The sequence below is a fragment of the Lates calcarifer genome, linkage group LG23, assembly GCF_001640805.2.
Source record: "Lates calcarifer isolate ASB-BC8 linkage group LG23, TLL_Latcal_v3, whole genome shotgun sequence".
In the NCBI taxonomy this organism is placed as follows: Eukaryota; Metazoa; Chordata; class Actinopteri; family Centropomidae; genus Lates; species Lates calcarifer.
The window spans coordinates 6,231,959-6,250,959 of NC_066855.1; the positions used below are offsets into that span (position 1 = coordinate 6,231,959).

Genomic DNA, 19,001 nt, shown 5'->3' on the forward strand with positions numbered 1-19,001 from the left:
AAGAAAGTATTGAGACTATACAGTATGTGCAGTAGTACATGACTGCAGTTCCTCTATTTTCTGCATTGATTATCAATTGTTCTTTTCTCTAGGGACCATTTGTACTGGTTGTTCTTTTGGAGTATTTTTACACTGTAGTATTACTAGTTTTGGTCAAGCATAGGAATATATGTGACATTTAGATTAAGTAAGTGTCTGTATGTGTATGTTTGCTCAGCTCTGACTAAATTAAACTGGGCTCTGATGTGTGTGTGGGTGTGAAACAGGAGGATACGAGGTTGTGTGCATGTGTGTGTACATTTGTCATCACTTCCAAGAATACTTTAGCACCTGTTTAAAGTGACACAACAGTGAGTGTGTGTCTGTACTCTGTAGAGTGTGTGTGTTCTTTTATTTACATGCCCTTTTACATGGAGAATGTTTTTTTAATCAGTTCTCTAAAAACCCATCAATGTGTATAATAAAATGACAGGGTTTTGTGTGTGCAGTAGTGGAAATGTGGAGTGTGTGAGAGGCTGAATTCTGGAGTGAGGTCAAGTGTGTGAACATGAGGGAGGAGGGAGGAGAGAGAGTGAGAGCAGAGAGTGTTTTTCTGAGAGTCCGTCAGAGTCTGGTGGCAGTCGGAGGAGAAACACTAAAGCCCCAGTTTATTCAATGAGCCTCTCACTGAGACCAGAGTCTGAGCCTGCCGCCGATTTGATCTCCTTTTAGTAAACTATGACGCCAACTTAAGGGGGAGTAGAGAAACTGAGATGCTGAGAGGATAGTGTTAGTCTGTTTTTGTCACAAACTCCTGAATTACACAGTGCTGTGATGGGGACTGTTAGTGAACTGTGCGCCTCCAGTTTCCAGGCGTTTCTCTGTCCTACGGTTCGACCAGGAGCACCTGCTGCAGCCACAGGTGAGTGCTTCACTTCCTTCTCTGTTGTCTCAGGAAATATTTGTGAGCCCATGAATAATTCTGGTATAATTTGATATGTAAACAACATTCATTTTGAGCTGTGGAAACATGCTTTCTCTTACATTCATATTTAACCCTGTGGAGCTGTTCTTTATAATTTTTTTTATTTTCAGTAACTTCATTTACATATCATGTAGAGACAAGCTGAGAAAGTGTTGATGTGTGACACAGTTCCACAAACTGTGAATTAGTAATAGTTTTTAGTTATTTACAGGTGTATATAGACTTTAAATGAAGACAGCAAATAAGTAGAAATAAAATCACTTCACATGTTAATAGCCTCCATTATGGTTTTATTAGTTTTATTCTTTGCATATTTTTGCTGTATTTTTACACATGAATGGTGAATATTTTTTTTTTTCAAACTTGAGCTGTTCTATAATGAGATTTTGAGGTTTTATGATGACAAATTTCTGAATTTTTATAGGCACCAGTGTTAAAATGTATGTGTTTTTGGTTCCTGACAGCTTTGTGTTTATGTTAAATTGACTAAATGAGAAGTCAGACTCATAGCTGAGTTTGTTCTGAAAACAAGGATACCATGCATGTGGGGTAAGGACAGTTTAAAGGTGCTAAACAAATACAAAAATGAATCAAAATCAACCTCCAGAAGGCTGTGTTTTAACAAAATAAATTATGATCATTGTTAATATTACAGGTCTTTGTTGGCTTTATGTTGCTTCTGTGCGACTCTTGATAAGCCTATAAATGACAGACAAACACAGTCGAGACATGGAGAGCAAGACTGGCACAAAGTGCTATCAGTGTTCAGTTGCCGTGGTGATTTGTAGTTAGGTTATCAAGACACAGAGCGCTGTGTAGAGTGTGTCTGTGTGCACACCATGCTGTGTTTTTGACATTTCTGTGGTCATGTACACACACACATGAGTCAGGCAAACTGTGTGTGTGTGTGTGTGTGTTTTGTGTGAGATGGTGGGCTTGATTTGAGAACATGACGCACACCCATCATCCTCTGGTCCAGGATCCTCCTCTCCAGTGGATGCTGTGTAGTGACATAATCTCCATCGCTGCCCACTGTTCTCCCTCTGCGCAGGTGCTTTCATACTGTATTTCACACCACTCATTCAGAAGCCATTTTTACACAATGAAAGCAACACACTGCTCATCCAGGTTATTTCCATTTTGCCTTACAGCTTTTATGACTTTTCTTTCTATAGCTGGACTTCCCCCTCATTTTCCACACCGTTTCCGTTGCTTTCTTCTTTCTTATTTTCAAGCCTCGAGGCCTCTGCAACAGTGATGTTTTTCACAGATAAAAACCTTTAGCCATGAAGCGTATTTACTCTCCACAGTAGCCTCCTTTGATTAACAGCTTTACATTTACCACTTATTCGCCAGACGTATTAAAGAGCTGCTTTGTGTCCTCACTTGTTTTTAATAGTGCATATAGTTCTGCTTTAATTTGTCCTTTAAACAGTGGAGATGAATCCGATTTTATTTGCGGTACAACACTGAAAAACAACCAATTTTTTTTTCCCAAACATCGTCCCTGATAATCCACAGCCCTCACAAGTTTTCATTTGAACTGCTTTCCACCTATAGTCTGCATGAAAATTGTTCACAGCTTGATACTTTTCAAAAAGAGGCAATGAAATATGTCTTTTGTATTTGGGTGAGCTGACCCTTTAAACTGTTAAATTGCAGCCGCTCTTCCTCACCCTCCTAAACATATCCTGTTTTTTGGTGTGTCCAAACTCTGAATAAAGCACTGATTCAAGCACACAGCTGCAATCCTCTGCCCTCCTTTCCTGCATCCTTCCTTACATCCTCTCCTCTCCCTTCCTCTTTCCCTCACACACAAGTCATCCATCTCTGATATCAAACCCTGCTTCCTCAGTCTTCATACCCATTTGGATAAATATTCTGTTTCACCCCTCTTCAGCGGGTGGGGGGGGGGGGTTTATCTTGAAGTTAGTTAAATTTGCTTCTTGTTGTGTTGTGTATCTTCTGCTTGAATGTAGAAAAACTTCTGCCACTGCCAAGTCTTTCATTATTTTACAGGGTAGAGTGCTAAAACCTGAGAAACTAAAGCATTTATACATATTACTCGCAGACAAAAACCCATAAAAACTGATTTTATGAGCAGAGATATACAAAGAAAGGAATACACGCTAGACACACGCATCTATAAAAATACAGACATACTGATTTAAGCATGCAAACTCCTAAACACATTTTTTTTCTTTCCATTTCTCCTTTTCTCTCTGCACACATATGCTTTTGCCAAAGAATTAAAAATAGCTGGAATGACAAACAGCCGAAAGTATGAAATGCTGAGCCAAAAGACATGCTGGCTGCAAACAACATAGCAGAATGATGAGATGGGAAGTCGAAGTTATGACCATCTCATAATTGTGACAGATGAAGACGTAATTTGGACTTGAAAGACAGAAGCTTGACTCCAGAAGTCAAGATTATGACTTTATGTTTAACACTTTTTTTTTACCTAGAAAGTCACAATTGTGCAAACTAATAAACATTTTTAAAAAATCTTTACACACAGTTATTGAAACTGTTACCACCAGAGAACAATAAATGGCTGAGATGTTAAGAATGAAACGGTTAAAATGATTAAATACTATGTGAAAATTACAAGACATACTTGACTGCAAGCAACAAAGCAGCTACGTACCAATGCAATAATGAGATATTCAGTCAGTTATCATAGTATGTGTAATAAAACGCCTACCTGAGTATTTGCATTCTTGCCACCTTAGACTTCCCCTCCCTTTCCGAGGGAAATACTATACTGTTTATTCCATTACATGTATTTGGCAGCTATAGTAACTGTTACATTTGCAAATCAAAACATCACTGGAGATGAAACAGTATCAGTTAAAAATGAGCTCCATCTTGAGCAGCTACAACACACACCACCTTCCTTCCCTTTTTCCTTTGGCAGATATCACAGCTTGCTAACATCCTTTCTGTTCTTGATTTAGGAGTTTTTACCCACTTTTTCTTCCAGTTGGAAATTACTGTTCATGTCAGGGGACTGTCCGAGTAGTTCACACTGGATTTTTAAAGTGTGCTCTGGATCACTGTTCTACCTCTTTTCAGTTTCAATTTCTTTAAGGGAATCCATTCTTCCCTCTATCCTGTGCCACTGCTACACACAACCACAAAGTAGAATATTTCCATATTTCCATCTCCATGCTGAACAGCTGTAAAAGGGAATGGAGGGTGGGAGGTACTTAGTATTCTGTTTGTTGTACTATTCACTTCACAACTCACCAACATAGATAGATAGATAGATTGGATTTGTTAGCCGCTCTCTGATTGGCTGCTGCCACGCAAGCCACGCCTACGTCATCCTGCTCTAGCGCCGGCTGTCTCTACACGGACAGTTGTCATTAACTGCCAGTCTAACGGTGACAGACAGACGAAAATACAGACACGTCTCGACCTCGAAAGTTACTTTAAAGTGATATATTTACCGTTATCTTACTAGCCCCCGTCGCCCCGCAGCACAGACATGGTTTTGAAGTCGGAAGACGGAGTTGGTAAGTTGCCTGAGCCGCTTTTAGTTAACGTTACAGTAAGCAGGGCTAACTTGGAGGCTAACCAGCTAACGTAACTTTATCCAGTGGTAGATAACTAGAGCAAGCACGTAGCTTAATAGCAGGCAGTTTCATGTGTTTTGGCCTTTAAAACCCCATCTAAAGAGCGAAAGCAACAAGTTCTCATCTGACTAATTTGTTGATAGTGTTTAGCAGTCTTTATTAACTGGCACAAGGGATCCATTATTATTAATCTGGATTGAGGCCAGACCTCATGGGGGTTCCTGCTTATTGCGCAGCACTTCATAGTTCATATGTCTATAAATAAAGTCAATGCGCCCATTTACGAGTTGGAAATGAGGGAATTGCCCTCAAAAAAACTTCGGCTCTTTAGTTGACTTGGCTGCGTGCACCTCATTTGCTCGGTTTTCCAAACTTAACGTGACCAAAGAGTTGGGATACAGTCAGCTGTAGGAGGTTGTGGAGAGGCTGCAAAAATAAAAGGTCAGTGCAGAGAGGGAGAATTTGCCACAAAAAACAAAAAAACAAAAAAACTTTCGGGCCGGCTTCCTCACAGCTGCACTGGTGTTTCCTTTAACAGTTTGAGCCTCTCTGACAGGATGTGCTTTTACAGTGAGGTGTCTTGTGCTGTCAGCTGGGGAATATCTGTCAAAACAGATCACAAAATGTGCTTAAAGTAAGTGTCAGGTGAGGAGAAAAGCTGTCATTATGAGCAACAAATATCATACAGTAAATTGTTTTTCAAGCAAAGCAGATACTGTCCAGTAGGAAATATCAGACAGCTTTTTCCCCATTTGACAGAGTGAGTGCTGCTTCATTTTTACTTATAACACTGGTAGTCCATGTTGACCGCTTTCTCCCAGACAGATACTCGTTTTACTTTTCTGTGTCAGGGCACATTTTGTTCCCCCGCTGTTGGATTTGTTTCTGCTTTCTTACTTATTGGACTTTCGAGCCTTAAGGCTGCATGAATGCAATCAGTCACCAAGGGAGTTTACCATAACCACAGGATTATATCACTCTGTTGAGCTTGTTATCCACAGGCCGGAGGGGAACATTGAAACGGACAATTATCGCCTTGTGAACATCGAGGTGGACAATTATTTCCTTGTGAACGGTGCCAGACACTGAAACTCTCAATCTTTAAAAGTACAGATAAATTCCTAGTCATTACCCCAATACTGCTTTGCCTTGGGTCCTGGGTCAGCTGCCATGCCTGTTGTTGCTGTGTTCATGTCTATGAGCAAACACGTGTGATGAGCGAGAAGGTAGACTGACTTAAGTCTGCCTTAACAGAAAGCTGTTGTTTAATAATTGTTGTATTTGTTGCATTGTGAGAGATGTGAGTCAACCTCATGTGTGCACCCCCTCCTCATTACTTTACCACACACTGTTTTGAAGACGCGAAACCGCACCTCCCGCCCTCTTTCTTCCCCTCGGACACCGGTGTCCACGTGGGGGAGCTGCATTCATTGAAGGAGGGAGGAGTTAAGATGGACAGAGGGTGGGAGAAGAGAGATGAGAGTTCAAGGGTTTCCCCCCCTCTCTCACACAGTCACAGAGTCACACATTCACACACTCGTCCTCATCCTCATTTAGCTGCTCCCCTCCTCTCCTCTCCCCTTTGCTGAAACGACTGCCCGAGGATTAAAGAGGCAGGGCGGCCGGACTAGAGGACCACAGGATTGGGATTGGGATTGGAAAGATCAGACAGGACTGGATTATTACTGTGCTGTTGGGAGACGCCGCACTGGACTATTTTGTACCAGACTGGTGACTTAGTGAGAGTTGTGGACTCTCTGTGGAGCTGCAGTGAGAATCAAACCTTGACGACTTAAAAACCACAAAGAACTGAGTGTTTTTGGGCTGCGCAGGGACCCGCTGAGACCGGTGGTGAAGCCACCCGGCACACAGACGCTTTCTCTGGTATGAGCCTCAGGATTGTGACACAAATGTGTAGGTGTTCAGTGCGTCATCATTACTTCTGCCTTAGAGCAGTTTTGCAGAAACTTCTCTGAATGAGTGAGTGTGTTTGCTTGATTGTGTGAGTGTGTGTGTTGTCACGTCTTCCTCTGACATCTTATGAGAGCCGGAAACCAAACCAGGACATATGTTTGGTAACTGCTGGTTGATATAATGTGGTTAGGTTTTTTTTTCTCCATATGTCACTGCACCTTCTCAGGAAGTGATGTGCTGCAGTAACCTACAAACCGCAGAGTGGAAGTAGGATAGAGAGAGAGTACACTTTAAATCTGGATATGTTGGTTGTCCTGAGCAGCTGGTCATCAGCAGCATTGCTATGACAAGGTGTCCCATTACTTGCCAACACAAACACACACGGTGACCTTAAGACTATGCAGAGCAGCTGGTTGAGGAGCTGCATGTTGTTATTTATGTCAGAATGTGTGTGTTTTTTGTGTGTGTTTGTTGCAGAGAAATGATGATGTGATAGTGCATCATAAATCCACTGGCTGTTATTTCCTCTCTTGATGAAAGGCAGAGAGAGGAAGTGAGTGAATGCTAGTTTCACTGTTGCCCTGCTCACAATGGTGCGTTATTCTTGTCCTCAGGTTTATAATAGGAGCTACTCCGGCCTACTTAATTCTTTCTCTCTGAGCAAAGGGGGGCATGTGTGTGTGATGATGCTGAATGAGAGTGCGTCACTGTCTGTGTGTTTGCAGTATGTAAATAATTCCAGTATCCAAGGCAGGCGGCACCTGTCACACCACACTGGACTTTTCTGAATTTGCCTGTAGCCAGAGGTGGAGTTGGTTGGCTGGTTGGAAAAATCCCTTTCGCACAGGCGTATACCTCTTAAAAGCAGAAGTATTTTATTAACAAATTAATTTCAGGCTGAAATATATCATTTAAAATGCTCAAATAAACCTAAACTTTGTCTTTAAGTCTGTAAGAAACCATAATACTTGAACATAGGGCCGGGTGACAAATAAAATCGATCATTTATAGACATTTTTTTGAATCATACTGTGATGAAATGGTCTTATCATCATGATTTATCATCTTACAAATATCTTCTCTCCAAAATAATAATTAAAAATGTAGTTATTCAAGTTAAAGTTTGGTCTCGTTTGATGTAATGTAGAGTTTTTTTTCTCATTTTTAATCAATTATCTGATTATTTATTTATCAGCTGAACAGTTGGTCTGGTCTAAAAAATGTCAGAAAACATGGGAAACCCCTTCATAATTTCCCAGAACCCAAGTTTATCTCTTGGAAGTAGCTTGTTGTGTCTGAAAAACTTTCTAAAAAAAAACCCCCAGATATATTCAGTTGTCTCTTGAAGAAGAGAAACCTACATATTGACATATTTGCTTGAAATATGACTTCAACAATCTTAGCTGTAAATTTAAGGGCGACTAATCGACTCACTTCACCTCTAGTCAGTTTGATTATTTTAGTGTATGTGGGATTCAATCTGCAATATTGTTCTAATAATTTCAACCATATCAGCCAACACCTCCTCTTCTTTTTAATCACTTAGTTTCCCAGAGACTGACACTGAGTAACTTGGTCATGATGGCAAACAGACATGAACAGTTGATTTGAATCCCTCAGCGTGACTCCCCTAATGAGTCTGACGAATTGCAGCAGCAGCACAGCTTGATTTGTCCTCTGTGGCTCCTTGTTACTCAGCATAAATTGTTCCTTTTCTTCACCTCTGTCTCCAGTTAGAGTGTTTCTATATTCTTCAGAAAGTCGCCACAGCAGAAGCTTTTTTTATGAGGCACCCAGTGGGGAGCAGCAGCAATTATAGTCAACAGTGCAGAGGTGTGCACTGTTGACTTTAGACGTGGAACATGAAATATGCAGATCAGCTCACTAACACTTCATGCTTCGTTCCCTTTCTTTATTGTTCTCTTTTCCTTTTTCCCCCCTCTCTCATGTTTTCACAAGAAAAACCACAAGTCAGTCACTGGCAGATCAGCATTTCCCTCCTCACGTTATCGTTCTTCTGCAGATTTGATGTGTGTGTCTCAGGGCTCAAGAGCTTCTGTTCTATCAGGGCACACACACTGTAGGGTGTGTTTTAAATGGAGGGTGGAGGGCAGAAAGATATCAAACCTGATGAGCCATTTTCATACTATTATTCATTTGATGTTTCTTCTGGTTAATGAAGCCAGTGAACCCTAGTTGTAAGTTAGTAAGTGGATTAATTGATCAACATCGAATTAATCATCAATTAACTTGATAATCAATTAATAATTTAGCATTTTTATAGTATAAATGCAGAAGATTTGATTTTTTCATCTCCTGAAATGTGAGAGTTTGTTGCTTTTGCTTATCATAAATTAGAGTAAAGTGACTAACTTTTGGTTTTTGAGTGTTAGTCAGACAAAATAACTGCTATATTAGATTAGTTTGGGCTTTGAGAAACTGTAATGGTCATTTTTCACATTTGGTTTTATAGGCAGAGTATATATAGATAATAAATATTATCATTATTTCTTATTAAATTACATCACTTCACCAGCCATGTGTAGATTTTAATTTCTGTAAAAATGGCTGAATCTTCAAGACACTGACTCAGCCTCTCCTATCTTACTGCTGTACGCTAAACCAGGATATATTCTGTTATTCATCACATATACTAGCATATTATGATGTCAACATAAGTATTGTATTACAAAGCAAACTTTTGTATGGTGGGCGTAATCTGCCTCATTATTTTGCATCTTTACAGCAGGCATGTCTAAATTGTTAAGTCAGGAGTGAAATAGCAACTGGATTGTTTAGTCCTAGTTAATTCTTAGTTAAAAGCACATTTTAGTCTGATACAAAGCACTGATATTAATCTGCCATTACAACACCATGTCCACCAATGTGTCTCCCAAATCAAACACTGTGAAAGGTTATTTGTGTCAAAAGAAGTCTGTTAACAGGTTTTTAGAGAACAGCAAATGACACAATTTTTCAGTGTTTAAATGGCCTCAAAAGCTGCCTCTACTTTTATAAATGCTGCTTAGTTCTGGCAAATATGAATGTTGCTTTTATCAGTTGTAAAATGGAAAAAATATTAATTGTTGTCATTGTTTCCTCCTCGTCACTGAGCAGTGATGTTATGACCAAAACTCATTATGTTTCACCCTATGTGCGTGTGTGTATGTATGTATATGTATACATCAGTATAAGACAAAGAGGGTTGATTTCATCCTCTAGTTTGGGGTTTGGATGTCGGGATGGGGGTGTGTGTTGGTGGATCAAAGATTGTGTTGCCATAGTGACCCAGACCAGTGGGATTCTCAGGTCTCTCATCCTCCTTTGTACATGTGTGTGTTTGTACATACAGTGCCTGATGACCTCAGTCCAGAGGAGAGACAGGAGCTTGAGAGCATCCGCCGCAGAAAACAGGAGCTCCTGCAGGACATACAAGTAAGAGCAACGCTCACGCTGCCTCCACTCCCTCACACTAGGGGCGTCCTGAGCCGATGATAAGGATCTCTATCAGGGCAAGGAATGGGATTCAATACCCCTTTGTTGCATCTTAATCCAGTTCAGAATCCATTTATCAAATTCAGATCCATTTGAATCCCTTATCAAACCTTGTGTTTCCGTGTTTGACGGTAGATAAATAATTAAATACATTGTTCCTCCTCCCACAAATTCTTTTGGAACATTTAAGCCGGTCCGCCATCTCTGTTTTCAACAACGTCACTGCTGCATTTGTATAAGTCATCAGTCTTTTGTTTCTGTGCCGATGCCTGCAGCATCAGAGAGGGTATGTAGCCTAAACAGAGAACATGAATGAAAGCTTCATTATCCAGGTTCAAATAAACTGTGAAAAATAAGGTGGGCCAAATGTAGAAGGTTACCTGTGTTATTTCAATGTCGTCAGATACATGTTTAATCAACATTTAGGTAGATGTAAGTATCCAATTGGACTCTGGAATGACAGATACCCAATATTGTAGAACTCTGATCGGGACTGAGGCTGGAAAAACTTGATCCGCACAGTCCTACCTTTTATTTCTAAAATCACTTTGTTAGTATTGAAGCAAAACTCGAGTTGAATTCATGTGGCGTTCTTGGCCTTCAGTCTATTTCTGTTTTCTATCCTCAGTGATTACTGCTTGGACAAAATACTCTGTCAACAGAGCAGCCATGAAAGGGGGTTTGTTTTTGTCCCTGCTGTGAATCCTGTGGTTATCTGGACTGTTGCGAGTCTCCTTTCTCCTTAACATTACATTTTTTAAACCATAGGTTCACAGCTTTTACAATGTAAGTTATATGGGAGAAGGTCCACCATCCTCTGTGTTAAAATTAATTTAAAATTAATATGAAGCTTCAGTGTTCTGAGTTAGATGGATCAAAAGGGTACCATCCACAGTTACTGACCTTCTAGTATAAAATATCCTCTCTGTGTTTGCCTGGACAATGTTTCTCTGTTGCAATGGAAGAAGAAAAACACAAAAAGAAGGATTCTGGTACTAAAAACACTGTAGTTTTGGAAGATGTCCAGTAGAACTGTCTAACGCTAACTTGCACAGACTATGGATTGTGGATCTGACATTAAAAAGGGATATTTTAATAGTCAGTATGAACAGGAGGAATGATTACAGCAAGCAAGAAGCAGTTTCATGTGGGCACCTGACTATTGTGGTGAGCCTATTCTTTAAACTGTTTTAATTATTTCAAACTGGGGAAATGCAGAAAAAGTGAAATCTCACAGTGCATTGTTTGCTTTTCCATTTTTCGTCTTTGTCTGAACATCACATTGTTCGGGTAGCTCTTTTTTCTCTTTGTCCTTGACTGGATTTGTTCCTCCATGTCTAGACCAGTGCGCCTAGAGAGGTTCGTTTGTGTGTATATGTGTGTGTGTTTGGAGGGTAGAGGGGTTTTTAGGGGTATGACCACTGGAGCGTTACTGTATGCATTCGAGACAGATGATCCTCTTTGTGTGGGGGTGCTTGTGTATGAGGGGGGGGTGCACAGCTCATATATATATAAATATGTGTGTGTCCTCTAGCTCTCTCTGCCTGGAGGGACGGGATAACCCCCTGCATCAGTTCACCCCCCAACCTTAAATAAATTAGCGGGACTGTCTGTGTCAGCTCTTTATTCGGGTACATTTATTTAGCAAGATGGAGGGAAAAGGCTGTCTTCATCCTCATGAACAAACAATCTAAATAAATGTTAAAAGTTAAATAAAAGCCCACGACTCACATTGTCAGTACAGTTCCAGTCTGGAAACGCCAACCCCCGTCAGCTAATGTCTGACCGTCACATTTCTAAACAGCTGGCCAGAAGTGGTGAAATTAGAGGGATTATAAGAGCAGCTGAGGAAGTCACAGGAACAAACATGTGCTCGCTGAGGCAAGTTAATGACAGTGAAATCTGATTCAGACACTTCCCATGTCCTCCTCAGTAACTAACATGAGGGATCCTTATCAGAAATCTTTGTTTATGTTATATTTCTGTTTTAAAATCAATATCAGCCCATATATAGTTACAAGATTTTTAAAATCCTCAAATATCAAAATCCTGTATCGCTCTCAAAAATCTTTTCTTCCATTAGTGATTTGAAAGAATTCGGATTCAATAAAATTCCACCAGACCCCGTCCCTAGTCCCCCAGTCAGCAAGGTGGTCATCCAAAACACACACAGTGAGAGAAAAACACAAACACACACACACAAACAAAAACCCAAACACGCCCTCAGGGCAGCGACGCTCTAAGTAGATTGATTGAGTTTATTACTGAGGTCGACTCTCGTTGTGCGTTTCTCTCCTCTAAGCCCCGCCCCCCCCCCCGTCTTGCCCCTGGGGGCAGATGGGTAATGAGCCATGAAATATTCCAGTAATGGAGACAGAGGATGATGTTCGTTGATACTGGGGTGGGGTGGGGGGGGTGCAACCATGGAAACGCGCATGGCGGAATCCAGACAACTGAAGTTATTTATCTTAGCTTGGGGGTGACATAGCCTGGTTTTCACTCACTGAGGGAGTGTAGCTTATTACAACTCTAATCTGAGACTCATCTTGTCAACTTCTGTTTCTCTTCTATTATTATTTTAGTCCATTCTCTCTTTCTGCTGTGCTCAGTGTTTCTCCATCTGTTTCTCTCCTCTGTTCTTTCCTCCTCTAAACCTCTGCCTCTAAGCAGCTCTGCTAAGCCAGTCAAAGTCTTTGATCCTGCATACTCCCGTCTCCCCACCAGTGTGACACTCAAACAGGCCGAGGTGGGTGTCAGGGCTGGGTGGGGGGTGGGAGCAGGCTGATAAATCTAGGTCAGCACAGGGGAGAGGAGAGGAGGAGCGGGGGAGAGAGAGGGTGGTCGGCTCTGACCCCAGAACAGGTGCTACAGCTCCCAGAGAGGATTTTCTACAGAGGGCGGCTGCTCCACATAACTCCCGCCGAGAGGGAGAATGAGTTGGACTGAGAGAGAGTGAATCATGTCTGCACTTTTTCGGGGGTTTTATCACTGGGTCGACTCTCCAATAAGAAGTGTCTGGATGTGTTGGTCAGTGAGATGCAGCTGGAACAGATGACCATGTGTAATGCATTGCGCTGATGCTGACATCAAAGCCTCTCTGGAGGTTTATGTAAGGGGTCACACATCACACAGATATCACATGTATATGTGCTTGTCTCGTTTCCGTATCTAAATCCAAACAGAACAATCAACCTTTTTTCCCTTCCTCTTTCTCCTTCATCCCTCTTCTCTTCTCCCTCTGTCTGCTCTCAGAGACTGAAGGATGAGATAGCAGAGGTGACCAATGAGATTGAAAACCTGGGCCTGACTGAAGAGAGGTAAAGTATCTCTCAACAGCCATTTCTGTGCATGTGTGTAGGCGGCTATGGTCCACTCAGCCTTTGTTTTAGTGGAAGCGTGTTCAAGGGGGAGCGCCGTGAAAACGACCAGAGAAATCAGCCATACTTAGAAACTGAGTTTACTGCCTTGTGGGATTCAGGGCTTGCAACTAAAGATTGTTTATTTTATCTGTTATTCTGTAGAAAATGTCGTCTAATAATAATTTAGTATCCTTCGACTGTATCTGAAAGCTTAATTATCTTTGCTTTGTGAAATGTGTCCCTGAGGTTGACCATAAATGTCTACACTCCAAATATTAAGCTTACTATGACATAAAATAGAAACAGCAGCAGAATGTCCCATCTAAGAAGCAACAAACAGAGATGGTTTGGAACTTTAAGCTTTCAAAGTTGCTGTCTGTCTATCAACTAATCAATAAACCAGCTAATCTGCTTCATCTCTGTCAGTGAGATTGTTGATGATATAACCACTGGTTGTGTGTTTGCAGTGCAGTTTATCAAAGTTCTCTTTTTTGAAACAGTTTAAATTTTTTTTTTGTTTGTTTGGTTTTTTTTTAGGAAAAGCATGCAGAGGAATAAACAGATGGCCATGGGCCGAAAAAAGTTTAACATGGATCCCAAGAAGGTGAGAATGAATCAATGTCCGACTCTCCCTTCTTTCATGTAACAGATAAGTGTAGGGTTTCAATTAATGATTAATTTCAGTATTGATTAATCTGTTAGTTATTAAAACAAGTCCATCTCAGTTTCCCAAAGTCTTTAAATGTCATTCTGTGTGTAAAACCCAAACATGTTTAGTTTACAATGATAATAAAACACAATTGTCACAGAGGAGAAGTACCAGGATGGGGCTGATCATGGTTGCAGCTCTTGATTAGACTGTGGTGACACTGACATCCCATCCTGCACTTCATTTTCAGTGTGTTTGTATTTTCCAGTTGATGACGTTACGTATTCTGATTTTCCTCCTCAGGGGATCCGTTTTTTGATTGACAGCTCCCTGCTGAAAAACACCAGCGACGACATCGCCCAGTTTCTCTACAAGGGGGAGGGGCTTAATAAGACAGCCATTGGGGACTACCTGGGGGAGAGGTATGTGATACTAACAATGGTCCCTCAAAATAATAGACCCTTTTCACCGCGGACATTTTGACTTATTATAGCTGGGAAAGCAGTCCAGAAAAGTGCTCCAGTAAGCCGTGACAATGAGCCTAAAACTGAGGCAGATAAATGGAGTTCAGCCAGTTTTTGTCCTCTGTGAAAAATGTCTATTTCTCATCAGAAATAATATTAACAGAACCAGAAAACCTGTTCTAAAAATATCATCCTGATAATTTCTATTTATGGACTTTTTCCAAAGCTGTAAACATTTGCACATGTGAAAGGGCAAATCAGGCCTCATCAGTGCTATACAGTATATTATATATATGAGCTTATGGTGCATTATCAGTTCTAAAAGATCATCCATTAATCTGTTTTTATCTGATTCGTCACATCTCATCCATCTCTCTCTCAGTTGCCAAGTTAGCGAGCTAAACAGCGGCATTCAGTTCTTGATCCTGTTTTCGTTCTCTTTGCTCCCCCTCCGTGTGCATGTGTGTGTGTTTGTGTGTGTGCGTGTGGGTGTGTGTGGGATTTTTTTCTTGTATCGTGCAGAGATGAATTCAACATTGAGGTTCTGCACGCCTTCCTCGAGTTACACGAGTTCACGGACCTGAACCTGGTTCAGGCTCTCAGGCAGTTCCTGTGGAGCTTCAGGCTGCCCGGCGAGGCTCAGAAGATCGACCGCATGATGGAGGCTTTCGCTCAGAGATACTGTCACTGTAACCCCGGAGTGTTTCAGAGCACAGGTATAAGAATGTGTTTGTCAGAGAGAGAACAGGCAAAAAAAACATGTTTACAGTTTTTATTTTTGATAAATACAAAAGGAGTCAGCAGTAAAACGATGGTTCTTCCCAAAACATCTGTTCACAGTCTGAATTCTGGCCTCATATGTCAGGCTGTCAGACTGGATCACAAAAACACATCACAGATACTTCTGTTATTCTTGTAATCTCCTGTTGAAATCATCTGTTTAAATTTAGTGTTTTACATGGGTGAACCAGAACATTTCTGGACTACTTTTTTACAATTAAAACTAATACAAAAAGTAAAATACTCAACAATAATTTAAAGACAAAAACAATAGAACAAATGTTGGAAATAAAACAGTGTGCTAAAATTAATAAAAAGCCTTTTTAAAAAGAAGAGTTTTTAAAGATGTCACTGAGCCTCAAATATCCAGAGAGAAACATAAGATGCTTAAGAGAAATAATGAATAGGAGATGAATTAAGTGTTTTTATTTTTTGTACAGATACCTGTTACGTGTTGTCGTTTGCCGTGATCATGTTGAACACCAGTCTACACAACCCCAACGTGAAGGACAAACCTTCGGTTCAGCGATTCACAGCAATGAACAGAGGCATCAATGACGGAGGAGACCTGCCGGAGGAGCTACTCAGGGTGAGAGAAGTTCATGTTCCTAAATCATACCCCCGCCTGTGATGTTGGTGCTCAGTCAAAATCAGGTGAATGAAACATGTAACTTAGATACAAAACTGTGTTTATGACTCAGGATTTAAAGTTTCTGGAGAACATTCCCCAACTCCCACTGTAAATCCACATTCTAACATTTCTACATCCCTCTTCGCCTGTCTCTCTCCCTCTCTGTAGAACCTGTACGACAGCATCAAGAATGAACCCTTTAAGATCCCAGAGGATGATGGGAACGACCTCACGCACACTTTCTTCAACCCCGACAGAGAAGGATGGCTTCTGAAACTCGGTATGTGCATCCAGTTCAGTGAGAAATGATTTAGTTTTGATGTAATTTATTCAGTTGGACAGCCCTCTAGTGGACAGGTTCTGTAACTGCTTCTTTAAATCATGTTGAGATGTCAGATACTTCATTTTTGTAATACTCATATGCTGATGTTGTTTTTGTTTGTTTGTATTTCATGGGTTTTGACTCCAGGAGGTATGTATCCTTCAACTCCCCAGCTTTAACACACTGCTTTGCTTCTGAGCTGCCCCCCTCTCCCTGCCTTTTTTACCCCCCACTGGCTGCGTGCATTCACCTTCATGTCAGTTTTAGTCAGAATAAAGATCGATCGTTCATTTTTATATCTGACTTCACTTCTGTGCTTGATGTGAAAAAGCCACTGAAGCTGTTTCACATCTGCTTCTAACTGCTGGATTCCCTGATCTGGACACTGACCCGAGTTTTAACCTCGGCTTTTGCGAGCCTCTGCTGATTTGTGCCATCAGTGTGCTTCAGAGTGTCACTATAGCTCTGACAAATAAAGTTTCTGTCTGCGCTGAAGCAGAAGCTCACCTGTAATTTCTCCTCAGGTGGACGAGTTAAGACCTGGAAGAGACGCTGGTTCATTCTCACAGATAACTGCCTCTACTACTTTGAATACACAACTGTAAGCAATTTCTGTTTTGACGGCATGGCGGAGTAAGAACAGAAATATCTTCAAAACCGAAGGCTTAAGAAAGTTATACTTAGATCTCTCACGTTGTAATTTATTCTCTCTCTTTGCTGTGTTTACAAGGACAAGGAACCCAGAGGGATTATTCCACTGGAAAATCTGAGCATCAGAGAAGTTGATGACTCCAAGAAACCAGTAAAAACCTTTCTTCTCTCTTGGCCACATTTTGTCACATTATTTACCATTTCTGCTATTTTTCTCTCCACAAGAGGTCACTAGCTTGGTGTCATGTCTGGAAAGAGAAATAGCAAAGGTAGACTGATGAAATATATCCAAAACCTTTCTTAAATAACATAAAACAAGAAGGCGCTGGATGAATCTTGAAATACACCTAATTTGTATTTTTGCACTTTTCATTCTGTTTCCTGTTGACACAACCCTCCTGACTCATCTTATTTGTGCTGCTCTCTCTCCCCAGAACTGCTTCGAGCTCTTCATCCCCAACCACAAGGATCAGGTGATCAAGGCCTGTAAGACAGAGGCAGACGGCCGCGTCGTCGAGGGAAACCACACTTTTTACAGAATCTCCGCCCCGACCACAGAGGAGAAGGACGAGTGGATCAACAGCATCAAGTGAGTCACATTTAATCTCTCTGTCTCTCTCCTGCAGATGATGATGATGATTTCCTGCATCTAACCCTCCTTCATCCTCCACCTGCAGAGCTGCCATCAGCAAAGACCCGTTCTACGAGATGCTGGCCGCTCGCAAGAAGAAGGTGTCATCTCTGAAGGGGCTGTAGAGCTGCTGAGGATTAAACATTGAAAACAACAAGCACAGGTTTGACTTAAAAATGCAGCAGACTGGACGTGGACCTGATATTCCTGCTGCTGCGGTGACATTTGGACCTGGTGCAGAGGATTCAGCTTTTAAAGAGGCTCCTCCTTTGGCACCGACACCCCTCTCTTTACAGGTTTGACCTTCTGTTGAATGTTTCATTTCCCATTTTCAAATGAAATGATTCAGTCATAAAAGTTTTTGTTGAAATCCTCCTTTTGTAAATCATACTTGATGCAGTACTGTAACCGTGCTGTGCCCCCTGGTTAAGACTCCCACTCCTCTTCAGATCTGCTGAAACCACTGTTGAAATGTGTCTGATTCTCCTCAGACCCACTTCATACAGACTGAACATTTTATTGGAGGGAAAACATGAAGGAGAGTGGGAAATGATTTCAGTCATTGAAAATGTAATCAGTGAAACCTAAATAATGGCAGTGAGGAAAAAAAACAAACGATGTTGTAAAACACCAAACATTACAGTGGAAAGAGTTCTGAGAAAATGCTGGACAGTTACAGTATGAATCGTATACTGTACATTAGTGTGATTCAGAGACATTTCCAAAATTTTGTTAGTTTACAACCACTCTCTACTTTGATCAGTTGAGGTCTGTTTTCCAGACATGGATTAAATCTGGTCCTAGACTGAAGATATTAATGTCAGATATTTGGTCCTTGTCTGGGTCTCTGGCCTCTGGACTTCTTTGTTTAGTTTGTCGCCACTTTTTTTCTAAGCCTGTTTTTCTTACTGCTGTTGTTCTTTTGTCAAACCACTGTTAATGGAAATGAAGGCAATGCATAAATTAGCTAAATATTTATTTATCCAGATTCCTTGTAATTTATTGTTTTCAGTTTTTGTCTCATTAAAACTTTGCAAACCAGTATTACAGTCTGACTTGTTTTTACTTTTGACGTTTGTCAGGGAAAAAAGTGTAGCAATGATCAAACCAGGGCAGGAAAATCAGTCTGTTGATTGTTCTTTACTGTTATTGTTATGTCATAAAATTACAGCGATCACTTTGCATTTTACTTGGACAAATCCAGTGCTTTTTCTTTCCACATCACTCAGCCCAGTACCAGACTAAAAACAGAGCCAAAAGAGAGTGAATATTGAACTTACAGTTATCACATGGACGGAAACGGAAACACGACTCCAAATGAATGATAACGGTGTTCTGCAAAAACAACAAAGGCTTGAAGAAATAGTTGTTCATCATCTGGTTAGTTAGCTCACACCATTAGGTGTTAGCTAGGTACGCAATAAAAGCTTATGATTTCTCAGTCTGAACAAAAACGAAAACATCAAGCTGTAAGATGCTAAAAAGCAGAGAGGAACCTGCAGAGTTGTATGATTCTCTCTCACTATGAATGATCCCTTTTCACACTTTTTTTTTTTTTTT

The 19,001-nt window shown here is 40.8% G+C and overlaps 1 protein-coding gene across 9 annotated transcripts; it reads left to right on the forward strand.

Annotated features, from left to right (window-relative positions):
• The first annotated feature begins 617 nt into the window (after positions 1 to 617).
• cyth1b (cytohesin 1b) lies at positions 618 to 18,485 on the forward strand. 9 transcript variants are annotated; one of them, XM_018665491.2, is made up of 13 exons: positions 618 to 901; positions 9,812 to 9,894; positions 13,207 to 13,271; positions 13,851 to 13,917; positions 14,266 to 14,384; positions 14,949 to 15,142; positions 15,647 to 15,795; positions 16,006 to 16,117; positions 16,307 to 16,309; positions 16,684 to 16,760; positions 16,890 to 16,961; positions 17,245 to 17,399; positions 17,488 to 18,485. In XM_018665491.2, exons 1-13 carry the CDS (start codon positions 814 to 816, stop codon positions 17,564 to 17,566), a joined length of 1,263 nt encoding a protein of 420 aa, XP_018521007.1. In that variant the 5' UTR covers positions 618 to 813; the 3' UTR covers positions 17,567 to 18,485. The 9 variants fall into 9 exon arrangements, with proteins under 9 accessions (XP_018521007.1, XP_018520999.1, XP_018521031.1 ...); XM_018665515.2 differs by lacking the exon at positions 618 to 901 and adding an exon at positions 4,307 to 4,485; XM_051066202.1 differs by lacking the exons at positions 618 to 901; positions 16,307 to 16,309 and adding exons at positions 4,465 to 4,485; positions 12,625 to 13,063 and having other exon boundaries at positions 16,006 to 16,118; positions 16,682 to 16,760.
• The last annotated feature ends 516 nt before the right edge of the window (positions 18,486 to 19,001 follow it).

What these genes read in the sequence shown, in the direction of transcription:
- cyth1b (XM_018665491.2), top strand. Translation starts at nt 814, where the DNA reads ATGGGGACTGTTAGTGAACTGTGCGCCTCCAGTTTCCAGGCGTTTCTC. An exon ending in GGGGACTACCTGGGGGAGAG is followed by an intron (nt 14,385 to 14,948) that starts GTATGTGATACT and finishes TGTATCGTGCAG; the next exon opens with AGATGAATTCAACATTGAGG. An exon ending in ACTACTTTGAATACACAACT is followed by an intron (nt 16,761 to 16,889) that starts GTAAGCAATTTC and finishes TGTGTTTACAAG; the next exon opens with GACAAGGAACCCAGAGGGAT.